Raw genomic sequence first — 14,270 nt, 5'->3', positions numbered from 1 at the left:
GATGAACGTAAGAAAGCCTACCTTTGCTCCCGAGAATTTTTACAACCTTTGAACATTTTATATAAATCGAAGTATAAAAATCTTTAGTTTTAATTTTGTTTACAAGTATGATGTATGAATGCATAGAGTACCAGATTCATAAGCGGGAGGTCTCGAGTTCGAATTCTTGTGAATCCAGATCATATTTCAATTTCTAATTTGAATAATTAAATTTCACGCGATATTTAATTATTCAAAATATAAATTGCGAAACCACCTTATCGAATCTGCTCTATGCATTCACCCAACATCTTGTGAAAACATTAAATTCAAAAACTTTTTATACTTCAAATCTTAATTATTTATGAAAGAGGAAAAGCAGTTACTGTTTCCAAAGAATACACTCGTATCCTTGAGATTCGATTAAGAAAGTATTGCTCTAGTTGCGGTACGTCATTCTTGCCTTCATAAACGTAATTGTTTGTAAAAAGTACAGCCAAATAAGAAACCGAACGTGATATTTGATTAAATTTAATTTGCGATGGGTCAGTCTATAGCTTATTAAAAAAAAAAAAAAGAAACCAATCTATGCCAAGTTTCAACTTTGTATACCAACTTGGAGAGTATTAAGACCAAAACACGAAAATCAAGTTTTTGTCCAATTCCTCCCATTCTATTGCATGAAGAATTTAAAAAAAAAAATCAGGGACATTCAATTACAAATCCACGTACTAAAGAATTTTTTCGGATATTTGAATTAAAAATTTAAATGGTAAAAACTAGAAAACCTCCAAAAACCCTGAAAAATGCCAATTATTAATTTTTTAAATTACACTACATTAAAATAAAAAATTTGAACAAAATTGATGCTAATTGTAGCAATATGCACCTACTATACAAGTATAATCGTAGTTCCGTAACAAACCGGTTTTTTTTTTCAGCATTTTCGTTTTTTTTATAATTTAAATTTTGATCAAAAGATCTGAAGAAGTTTTCTATCCTGTGATTTATTTTAAACTTTGTATGCAATAGAATAGGAGAAACTGAACAAAACTTTAATTTTCGTATTTTGTTCTTAATGGTCCCCAAGATAAGATAAAGAGTTGAAACTTGACATAGATTGATTTTTTTTGTTGAAAATGCATCGTAACCCATCGCGAGTCAAATTCAGTTTAGAGACGCATTTCAACCTTTATTCGGCTATGCTCTTTGCATTCAGCATTGTGCATATTTCGTGTATATAATTTATAGAATTCAACATTTTTGAGTTCAAATATCATACTGTATAGGTTTATCAGATTGCTCCTAATTAATGAAAAACTGATACCAGGCCAACCAAATAGGTCCATGAATTCATTCTATTAATTAAAAATCACTACACGAATTTAAAATTGTACAATAGGAAAACATACGTCTCAATTTTCTGAAAGTACAACTTTGTCTTCATAATTACACACGTGGATTGTTTCACTATAATGCAAACTCAATTCTTAGTTTACCATAAGTGAATGTACTTATCATCTCCCACCAATAATTGTACGAAGTCAGAAAACATCTAAACTTTTCCGTAAGTACATTCACCTTGAGTACATTTCTGTAAATTGTAAAATGTAAACGAGCCTTTTCTTATTTTCCATTTTGTTTCGTTTAAAAGGTAAATTTATATCATCTCCTAGAGATTTGAATCTTCCACATTTATATCAATCTTTTTACAAACAATCAATACACGTTAAACGAGTTCAAATCTCAACCGAAACAGTTTCAAATATTTAATAAAAGAAAATTAAGCATGTGTGCTTATGAAGTACAATTTAATGAAAATTGATAAAAGTATACATTATGAAAACCAATAGATACATCGATTTTTTTTTAGTTCTACCTTCGATTCTCTTTTTACATTTTTTCTTCAAAGATTTGCAAAAACTAGTTAATCGGATCTCGAAAATAGACGACAATTTTTGTTAAACGAAACTTAACGATCGATTGAAACATGTTCTATTCCAATGATCATATATGCATTCGTGTAGAATATATGCATCGATATATTATTTATGCGCAAAAAAAATGCTATAAAAAACATCGAAATTACGCTTCCTTTCTTCGTGCGTTCTATATATAAAAATTATCATGAGTAAGTATGCATACGTAATAAATAAAGTCTGTAATATCAATGTTACTTCGCTTATTTACTTGTATGCTTATTCGATCGATTTATTAGAAATGAAATCAATTTACCAAAACATTTATGTTATTTTTTGTGTAATTAACAATAAATTCGAATTATTCTTTAAATAATACTATTACGTTAATCGTAGTAACTGGAATAACTTTAACTCGATGTAAAATATCAGATTGGCTACCAAACACAATAGTTAAGTGAAACAATGTTTTGGACAATTAAAATAAAAATATTTTGCAAAATTTGTTATCGAACAACACACAACGTAATTAAAATGTTATGTGTTATTATTCCATGGTTACACGCATAAATGAGTGAAACGAGTTCGGAATATTTCCTAATTATTCCGAATTTCCATTTTCTACTAATTAATTTTCTTATTCGACAGTGTACTTCTTCGGTCAAATTAATTTTTATCGAGTTCCATAAGAAGAAACGTCGAAACAATCGGTAAGTTACATTATTTATGTCCTACCTCGATTAAGAAGCATCGTTCTAATAACCCTGATATAAATCTTGCCATGTTTCGTCTTGGCGACATGAAACAAAAAGTCCGAAACAACTCCATTTCCTTCATGAATATTAGTTTCCGCCAAAACTTCCTTCAGACTCTCCACCCTTTCTTCCGGTGTACTTTCATCGCCCGATACTAATTTTTTGTCTAAACACTCCACGACACTACAATCATCCCAGAATTCCACTGGATTTTGTTTCTGAAGCTTTTTCGAAGATCCAACATCCAAGAGTGCGGAAGAGTCTAGACCAGCGTACGAAACATTCAAAGCCAAATTCGTAAACGTTGGAACTCGTGGAGAACTAGATTCCAATTTCCAAGAAACATTTTCGTCAGTTTTTAACTTCCAGGAAGTATCCAATTTGCTAGTCTCTGCCGAATTTCCTTCGTTGATTTCACAGGGATACTCGATCGGAACTTCTCGTGAATTATCATTCATTTTCCCTAATAATTTGTTGCAAATTTCCGACAAACGTTTGAATTTGCCCGGTTTTGAAGAAGTCTCCTTCAATGTGCAACCAGTTGCTAGATCATGTTCTGTAAGGTCTTCGTTCGTCTTCCATAGAGAATTTCCGGCTCCAGGTGTAACATTTCCGAAGAAGCATCCATCGCTTGTTCTTGAAATGGTATTAACTTGGGGACGTTGAATTGTTTTCCTGGATGAAACCCCCTGAGAATTATCGATCGTCCTCTGAGAATGTTCTCTTGATTCAAGAATAGTTCCACCATCCGTATAATTTTTCGAAAGATTTTTAATCGTTTCTCGAAAAACATTTTGAATGTTATCAGTCGTTTTCAAAAAATGATCTTTGTTCTTTTGTCCTTGTTCCTCTGTTCCCACGCAAGAAGTTTCGTCTAACTTCTCACTTAGTTTGCGAAATGACGCCTCTGTATCGTGATCGTTGTTCATATCACCATAATCATCTCTCGATCATCAAACGATCGAGAGTTTTGTCATTTTATTCATAATAACGCTAAAGAATATTTGCAACAACCTTTTCACCTATTTTTCCTCTTCTTTTATTCGATGAAAATTTTTATCAGATAACAATTATCACTTCGGTCACTCTATCCTTTGCTGATAAACAATAATTGTTTTCAAACAAATCGATGATTTTTCGAGAATTAATCGCAACGGTAATTTTCAAATGTATACAATTAATTTTATTTTCTAACTACACCACTATTTCGACTTAAAATTTTTCTTTACAATCTACTTATCAAAACGAGAAAAATGTGTGTACATCTTTTTTATCAAAATTTGAAAATATTGATATATCGTCATACTGCTTAAAAAAACTCGTTTTGATTCCTATGAAAAAGAATGCGTAATAATACCGATAATAAAACAATCAATTAAAACGTTCAATGTGTCATCAATGGATTGATAAGAACCATAAAAGTAAGAATAAAATAGCTGATCTCATTATCGCTTATATATCTATTTACTGCCAACGTATAATTACAACATCTATATGTAGTTACAAACAAAAATTTTAACAAGATTGAACAGTGATATAATAGAATAATCTGAAGAAGCAACTTTTTTCTTTGTACTTAAATGACAAAGAAAAAAAAATATCTCGTCGATTATACAAATTGTATAGATTAGCAGAACCCCCCCCCCCTCCCCCCACCCCAAAAAAGAAAAGAACATCTCATTGTATTGTAAATTGATTTTATATTCGATCATTCCACGCGAAATCAAACACTAAATGAGACACCAATTCGAATATTACACAAGTTTGAATATTTGTAATCTTTCAGTAGTATTTAAATGTAATTCGAAGGATTTTTCAAAATTTAGAAAATTGTATATTTTACAACTGTTTGCAAAAAAATATAACGTTTGAACTAAAAATGTAACAAGAATTCAACTTAAAAAAATAACAGTTTTACAATTCTGTTTACAATGGTTTTAAACAAATATCGTATTTTCGTCCGTATAATATTTTGAAAAAATATTGCATTATTTTTCAAATAGCTCTGAAATTCACAATTTTAAAAATTTTGAAAATTCTTCGTATACGTTTAAGTACCACTAAAGATTAGAATATATTTAAATTTGAGAAAAGTTTAATATGATATTCCATTTAGCATCTGATTTCACGTGGATTGACCCTATTCCTACAGTAGACCCATATTTGTAGAAGTACAAATTTTGTTGAAATTTTGTTCAAAAAGAAAATTTTTTGAAATACTTTTTGTTTAAGGCTCATTTTTGGAAATTGATATAAAATTAAAATAAGGGTAAAATATAAACTGTAAAGAATTTGTTTTTTTTTATAGGAAATATGAATATTTCAAGTATACAAAATGTAAATTTTTAATTAAATTATGTATAGAATTAAACAATTGTATGTTCCTATACAACACATTTGATGTAAGAACAAGTGAAAATTCAGTGTATAATGTAGAATTTCCATGGTTGCTGATTAATTGTATGCATTAATTATGTTAGGGAAATAAATTGGCATAAAAGAGTTCTAATAATGTTTTAAAAACAATACGTCATTATATTTCACATTTTCTCCCATGCATTTTTTACATAGTAAATTATTTCCATGAGAAAGCATTGAACTATAAAAGAGGAAATGCATTCAAAGAATTATATATCTTTCCTTTAACGAAAGTGGTTTAATTGTCTAACACTTATTACGTAACTTTTTAGAAAAAACAAATATAGAATTTGAAAAATATATTTTCATTCTAACTTGTAAATAACCTATCATTTGACTATTTTTTTCATTTCTCATTATTAAAACAAAATGGGCCACTACTTGGTATTAAATATGTTGGTAAATTTTATTTAATTTATGAGTATTTTTACATTACTTTTCACTAACCTGATAAATTTGTATATTTTCTTGAGCCCATAAATACTTTGTGTAACTTAAACATTATTCTTGATCATTCAAAAATATATCACATATTTCTACGAACATAAGATTACACTTGTATTCGCACATGAAAATACAGAAAACAATCAATACTTAGCTTTATCAACCAATTATAATATAATTATAAAAATGATCTGCATATTTATATAATTTGTAAAGTTATTTATGAAAGAGAAAATATTTAATATATTTAATAAGAAGTTAATAATTCATTTCAATTACAAGAAAAAGTAACAAGTTATAAGTAAAATTGTAAGAATCTATTAAAAATAAATCGACGACTAATGAAAGTTATATACATACAATAGATTTAATACTAATATGATTAACATTATATTTTCTACTATATGAAATTTCAAAATATTTATGTAAGACACATTTTAATTTTTATATTACAGTCGTTTCATTACATAACACATAGGTCTTGGTTCTACTTTAATCTTTTAAACAAGTTGTTTGTTTACATACATAAAATATATATCATTAAATCTATGTTATTATGTTTACCTTTCTATTATGAATTTTAAATTGAAATTTAAACAATTTTTGTTGCATCGTTTGTATTATATTAAAAGAAAAGAGAATAAAGAGTGCTGAGGTGTGTTAGTTTCATATCAACGACTTGTTTACAAAAATAAAAGGAGGCTATAAAATTATATAACAACAATATGCAAAAAATACAAATAATTTTCAACAAATTGAACAAGTTTTCTCAAAAACCGAAAGAGCATCACTTTAATTGTAAAATGAACTAAGATATTTAAAATACAAGAAAATTAAAATGTGATTACTTAACCTAACATACTCAAAAATTGAAATTGAAAAAATTCTTACTTTAAAATAATCAAATATTTGTTGAAGCCAATAACACAAGAAATGTAGTAAAACTGCACACGTAGAAATTAAAATTTTTTATTGAAATCACTTGAAAAATGTATCGTATTTTAAAAAATATAATGTAATTAACCTATTTACGCGTGGTTTTAAAATTCATAATTTTTGAAACGATTTAATCTAGTGTCCAATGAAATTTAAAAAGAAGTATATTTTCATTTAGTAATTTTAATTAATTATTATAGAAGAAATAAAAATTATTTCAAATGAATAACAAAACAATTGTTTTTCGAAAGTCATCCGAACCTAACCTAAATGTCACTAGATCTCCAAATTTAAAAAATGTTCTATATTCTTCTCTGTATCTAAGAATAATGATACTATACGAATTAAAAGATATTATAAGAATTTTATCAGATGATCTTATAATACATATTTTTACTTTGGATAGAATTTAATAAAAAGTAAGCAGATCAGTTTTAATTTGTAACTACATTTTCGATTCAATTAGTCGAGTTCATCGACGTGAAGAACTGCATTTCATGCACTGTAACTTAATTTATAATTAAATGTCAATTAAGAAAGCTTTGGTTTTTAACTCCCAATTTTACTAACAGAATGACGAATGTTTCAAATTTCCGTTGCAATGATTAATTCGCGAAAAGTGTCAATTATTTGTTCTCATACTTTGTTTTCAACAATTTAAAATTTAAGAACTGTGAAAAACTACCTACATACAAGATTACCGATGTATATCATGAAAACATATAAAAAGAAAGTGCACTGAAACGTTAATTCACTTTTAACTACTATTTAGGGTATTTTCACAGAATCCACAGAAAGTGGTTTTTCTTTTAATTGACACTTAAAAAAAAAGTACGTTTGTCACCTTGTAAAAGCATTAAACAACTTCTTTTTCATTATAATAACAAATGCGCAAACCGTCCTCCTTACACGGAGGACGAGCGCCGACTAAACTGAAGTACACTATGGAATTTCACAGCAGTGCCGGGTCAAGTGCTCTGATTGGTTGAAAATTCTTCCGGGCGACTGCTGATTGGACAATCAACAAAAAAAAGAAGGTATTTAATTAAATGTGACCTGTTATCAATGAAGCATAACATTGTTGTTATTTTTAATAATGAAATGATCAGTATTTTTTTAAATAGTTCATAATACTCTTATCGAAAAATGGTTTTCTCAAGTACATTATTTAGTGTAGTCACTAAAGATAACACAATTATTTTACAAAAATTAATAATTGTTAATTAATTTGAATAAATATATTGCTGCTGATCGTGAAAACAGTAAGCAAGAATTTGTTTATAAAAGTAAACATTAAAAATTTTTTTAAAGACAAACCATAGTAATTATTTATGTATATACATCACAAGTTTTATATACATAATTATTTTATAACAATACCTGGAAAATGTATGTAGCATACGAATTACTAAATAGTTAATTTGTTAATGTAAATATACATAATAATTGATAAGAAAGGACATAAAATAAATTCATACGTACGTATGAAATTGTACATAATTGATAAAAAAAGAAATTTCTTTGATGAATCGAATATATTATACATTTAATTATTAGTAAACAAATTATGAGGAAAATTGTAGATTCAAAACAAAAATTTAAGAAACATTAGAAATAATCTAACTTTTATTAAAGAAATATTAGAAATAATATAACTTTTATTAAAGAAGCATTAGAAATAATCTAACTTTAACAAAAGAATGTTATCAAACCACTCTTATCTTTGAAAAAGTGCATTCAAGTAAATAATCAAACAAACAGCACCAGGCTTTGACAAATGTTATCACAAATTAACGATAACAGGCGACCAATAAAAGTTGACTTTTATAGTCAAATATGTGGCCTTATCAATTGAAGACAATAGATTGGCTAAGTTGTAAAGATAATTTATGAGAAAGATAAACAAGAAATTTCCTCTTGTAAGATTTTAAGATGAAATATTAGCAACATAAGTATGAAACTGTGGTTTTCCTAGTTATAATTTGTGTTTAATAGTGTAATAAAATAATTTTCATAATATTTTTTAAATAAATCAATTATTAAGATTTAAAAATATATTCATATTCCAAAAATTAATAACATTATGCGCATAAAGCTTAATAATACTCCTAATTCAGGAGTGTATTCTTATTTTTAAATTTGTTTCAACTTTTATAACAATTAATTTCCATAAATCCTCAAACATAATAGGTTCATTACACTTTAAATCGATCATTTTTTACATTCGTTATTATTCCTCTAGCTGAAAAGGATTCCAGCCTAGTCAACTTTATATATATTGGAAACGAATATGAGAAACAATGAGAGGTGTGACAAATAATTTTATAATAACTTAACAAAGAATACAGTATAAATGAATTAAAATAACGTTTTCAACTTGTTTAAAAAACTTTTGCTGTCTTTTTATTTTAATCGAGAAGGGTCAAACTTTCTGAATGAATTTTTTTTTGAAAGAAATCATTTGCGCAACATGAAAGTGATTATCAACTATGGTTTTAAATATCTAAAAAGATATGACTGACATGTTTTAGGCTTCCTATATCAAACCAGAATGTCCTAGCTAGACACTTCAAAATTAACATCAATGAACTATTAATACTAAACCTACCACGATCAGTCAAATGATCATTTTTAAACTTTCTTTAAAATTTCCTATATTCAACATTATCACATAATCATTTAACTTCACAATCTTTATTAATATATATAGAATGATTTTTTTAATATTTATTTGTCTATTTCTTTTTTTTTAGAAATATGTGTTGTATGTTACATCTACCGTAACCGATCACTTGACTGGTTAAAGATTTATATTTTTTTGTAATGTTATTTACTCTGAAGACTAAATTTTAAAACTGTACAGTTTAAAAGATAAAATTCTGTAAAACCCCGTGATCATACAATTGCAAAATATAAATTGATAATTTTGATACATGACAAGAGTGTCAGGTGTTTATCCCTATAAATGCAAACTGTAAAATTAGGGAACACAGTATAATCTTATAACTGCAGCAGAAAGCATCAAAGTGTAAAAGTTATAAAGGGGTTACCATATCTTAAAATAAGAATCCATTATTATTTTTAAAATTTCAAAATATACATGCCACTTTAAAGAAAGAAAAAATGAAAAAAATTAACATTATTTAGTGATTTATTTTATATTTTATCTTTACAACAATATTCTGTACCTAATATTTATCCCAAAAATATTGAAACATTCAAAAAATATTAAACTTGATATTCTAGTAACTGTTGCTAATGGAAACATATTTGACCAGAAATAAAAGAAAGTTCTAAACTTGAAAAAGCACCACATCATAATGGTTTTAGGGATGTATCAAATCCGATGGAATATGTTAAATAAAATATTATGAAAGGTGAAGGAAGAACTGCATTTGCTTTAATTATTGATTGATGAATACATAACGATATACATAGAAACAGAGAAATATCAAATGTTAGGAATCAAATAGAATCTAACTGTTGGAAAATTAGATGTATTTATCGTTCTTTTATATGTATAAGAGCACATAAGGAAATAAATTTAGATATTTCATATTTAGGGAATAAGATTAACATCTCGAATTTTTTTCAAGAGCCATGAACAAGAATTCTTTTACAGAAATTATAAGATTTATCTAGTTTGATAAAAGAAAGTCAATGAAGCTAGTGTTTATAAACTGATGTATTTGCTTTAATCTCTGAAGTATAGGACAGATTCATTGACAATAGTAAAAATTATTATAAACGGTTGTAAATCTTACTATAAATGAACATAATATGTTACAAATAGATTTCCATATTTGGCAAAAGATAAAAGAGAATTATCAAATCCATTTGGGGAGTTTGTTATTCTCAAACTGATAGAACCATTTATGGGTTGAAAGAGATGTAACGGATAATTTTTTTATGAGTATATTATTAGCGATATACAATTAGCAAAAAGAAAACCATTGTTGTTAAAACTATTTGAAAAAATAAAAGAGTATTGCCAACATTCGCAAAACGATAATGTGTTATGTTTCTCAACAAAACTGTGTAAATCAGATAAGTATATCCTTACAATTTATAAATGTAAACACAATAAAAAAGTACTTCTAAAAAAATTAGATTTTGTAATAGCATCAAATTCGGCTATTACAGTAGTTACACTGATCAAATGGCAAAAAATATAGTGTTAAATTTAAATCTCATAGATGATCTTCTTTTCAGATTCTCTTCAATATTCTTGACCTAGCCCAAATAAATAGATGAATTTTATAAAGAGAAACCACAGAAAAGAAACTTTCAAGGAGGAATGTTTATTTTAGTTAACAGAAAATACTTGCCACTGAATTTTAAGAACTGCAAGTACAAGAAAGGGAAGATATACATAAAAACACATATAAAGAAAATATACATTCGAGGACCCTATAGTTTGTAAAAAAAAAATACAGTAAATAAAAGTAAAATATGCATTATTTATTTCTAAATGCAAGAAATTATATAACTATCTTTCATTTTTTATTCTTTCTTTGTTTATAATTGAAATAAAACAAATTAATTTGTTTTATCGATATGTAAATATTGTTTTATTTATTATTTAAGCCCAGTACGAAATTCTAATTGTAAAACTATTATCTGCAATCAATTAAAAAAAATATAACTTTTTTTAATGACCGGTTACAGTAGAAACAGGTATACATAAATTATCGGTAAATTTAGTGTTAAAGACTACGGTGCGTTCCGTTACACACAATTGGACCTATTCGTTGAATTGCTACAGTCGATAGGCCATATCGTTCGCACACTAGATTATTTGTATGAAATCTATAAACAAGATCGGCAGATTTCATAACCAACATAATGAAATCGTTTATAGTTCTACACCAGTTTTACTAATCTACTCTTAGTCAGTGACACTGTTTCTGTAATAATCATATTTATAAATAACAGTTTGCTTGTTTTTGAAAGAGTTACATTGCTCAATGGAAACTGTGAAAAGATGATAGTTTTTGCCATTAAGAGACAATAAAAACCAAACAGAAAAGATAAAATAAAAAAGAAATAGGGAAGAGCATACATAGTGTCACTTTGAGTTACAAGTTTAAGAATTGTAAGTACCTATTCAAATAATTTCAAAGTGTGTAAATTTGGATTTATAATCACATCTCTAGATCTGTATGCATTGAAAATGTTGTACAGGTCGTTAAAAAATGAATACCATTATGCAGTGCCACTGATCATTGACTAATAACATAGTAATAATCATTAAGGTGGTGCAATACAGTTTTACAATTTTTTCTAAATTTGTATTCTCTAGTTCTTGTTGAATTTAATAAAAAGAATTAGATCTGAATTAAGAAAAACTGTTCTAGAGGTGTAAGTGACATCACCAATTACCAATTTCTTTGTAAACTATATTCAAATAATACAGCGCACAAGCGATGCTCTCAGCAAGCCGTAGCAATCCAACGTGTGGTACGAATATAGACATCCCGAAGAAATTGCAGGATGTCAAACGCTGGTGCCCTTGATCACGAAATACCCACATGCTTCTTGAGCGCTAGAACTTTAAAGACTTAGGTGTCCTATTACGAGTATAAAAAATAAATTTCCCTATTATACCCAAAATAAATTTATAAAATAGAAACATGTACTTAATTTTCATGTTGTAAACAGAACGTTGCAGTCTAAACAAATTTATATAGAGAAATCGATCCTCTCGATTAGAACAAAAAAGATACAGCACAAACATGTGCAATTTATAGTTTGGAAGACAAACTATTTATATTATTTATATTCCATATTAAACTAGCTTCAATTTCATAAAAGATTTTAATTTTGAATCCAAAATATGTTCAATTTAGCGAGAAATGGTCCGTCAAAAGCCGTACACGCGCATATCTATAAAAAGAGAATAAAAAATAATAATACAAATTAATATATAATTACTTACTAAAGTAGTTGAGAGTTTCCCGGATCTGGTCTGGGGATAATTTCAAGTCAGCGTCGACTGATTTTAGTGCAGGTGACGGAATAAACCAATCAGCATTTTCATATCCTAAATACAACAAACAAAATAAATTATTCAAATATTTGTAATATCGTTATATTATATAATGATATATAATATAATTAAATATGATAGAACACTGCAATGAACGAACAAATACGAAAATAAAACTTACCTTCCGTTACGAAAAATTGTTATTTTATTATGAACAAGTTGAAATACGAGCAAGAAGAACACGTTAATATATCTTTTAGATTTTAAAATACAAATGGAAGAACGAATATGATGAATATAATTCTGTCTCTGAATATTATTGTTTTTCAAAATATGCCAATATCATTAATGCTTTTTAATGGAGCTGTATACTTTTAAATTTCTTATATTGTAGCTGGCCAAAAGACTAAATAATTCAACAGTGTATTATAAAGATGGTTTTTCAAAGTTACCAAAGGACATTATTTTAAATATTAATGTAACTTAAGAGAATGATTCTTATTTTACTTAACTTGCCTTATGATAATATTTTTATTTGTTCAACTTTAATTTATTATTTTACATTAGTTATGTTATACAAGCTGTACTAAATGTTCAAATCATGTTCAACAGTGTGAAAAACTAATTATCTATTGTGATATAAGGTTGAATTTGTTTGATGCTAATAATAATATACAAATATATACTTTCATTATAAAAATATTAAAGAATGAAAATTTAGAATAAAATAATCTTAAGAAAAATAATTAGACGTTCATTACGTTTGTCTGTTGGGAGCATTTAAATTGTATCCTACATACACTCCAAAGGAAGTGTCCTGTTTCTTGCGACTTATTTTGTATGTAAAACAATCTAACTTTACAATTATCGACAAAATTTATGTACTTTTTCGTGTTCTTTAAATAACGTTACTCTAACGTATGTATTTTGTGTATGAAATGATTGATTTTGTTGTACACATAAAATTTGAGAATTTTAAGTTTTTATTGTCTGTCATGATCATTTCCATACAAAAATTTTTGTATAATTTAATTATAAAATTAGTGGTTCGACGTTGACTTTTTGTAGATGCATTTACCTTGAAATTGAGTGAGAGTATCGGCACGTAGACGGTACCTAGGTATTTGTTCCTCTAACAGGCTGATGATCTCAACTTCTGGTAGTTCAGCTCCACTGCAGACTTCTATAATAAATGAGTCAGCTTTGTAGATTTAAATTTTATTATTTTATCAAATATTGAGATCGAACTAACATGTTTTTATTCCATTCACACCATCGAGTTAATAATATGTACTTTTAAATTTTCTATGTTTCGATTTTGAATATAATTTTTTAATATAATACCTATATTTGAAGAGTTTTCAACAGTATATAGCAATTACCGTATACAAATAAAAAATATTTACCATTCTACGCATTGCAATTTTATTTAACAGTGATACTATTTTATTATAATAGTAATTTACTTGTTAACTTGCAAAGTTTTTCTTAGTACACATCCTTATTCGAGAATTTATGTCTTATAGAATATAAATATTTAACAACATATTTCAATTCCTCATAATATAACCAACGAACCGCGACACGCATGATTTACAAAGACGATTGAAGCAGTGTAACACAGTTTTTTTAGTGTAGATTATTTACATAAAAGATTCAAAAATATTTACTAATAAATAAAGTACTTTGCAATAATAGATGGACAAATTGAACAATAAGAATGAAGAAATTTACAAAATATTCTTTTAAAAACATGCTGCGTAAATAAATGATTCGGTAGAAGCACTTTATAGAAAAACACTGGTGAAATCAATTTTACTGTATAATGGC

General features: G+C 26.9%; 1 protein-coding gene across 2 annotated transcripts in view; it reads right to left on the bottom strand.

Moving 5' to 3' along the window:
- Milt (trafficking kinesin-binding protein milt) overlaps positions 1-14,270 on the bottom strand; it is an 87,245-nt gene that overhangs the window by 62,539 nt on the left and 10,436 nt on the right. Inside the window, exons 3-4 of one of the 2 annotated variants that reach the window (XM_076306568.1) lie at positions 13,519-13,623; positions 12,390-12,494 (exon numbers count right to left, since the gene is read on the bottom strand). In XM_076306568.1, coding sequence (XP_076162683.1) covers positions 12,390-12,494; positions 13,519-13,623 — 210 coding nt within the window. Of the gene's footprint in view, positions 1-2,633; positions 3,751-7,140; positions 7,314-12,389; positions 12,495-13,518; positions 13,624-14,270 lie in introns of those variants that run through there. The other variant, XM_076306567.1, reaches the window with a different exon arrangement.

The sequence above is a fragment of the Ptiloglossa arizonensis genome, chromosome 3 (genome assembly GCF_051014685.1).
Source record: "Ptiloglossa arizonensis isolate GNS036 chromosome 3, iyPtiAriz1_principal, whole genome shotgun sequence".
Taxonomy (NCBI): domain Eukaryota; kingdom Metazoa; phylum Arthropoda; class Insecta; order Hymenoptera; family Colletidae; genus Ptiloglossa; species Ptiloglossa arizonensis.
Note: the sequence above shows the minus strand (reverse complement) of the source record. Positions and strands in the feature narration are given on the sequence as shown.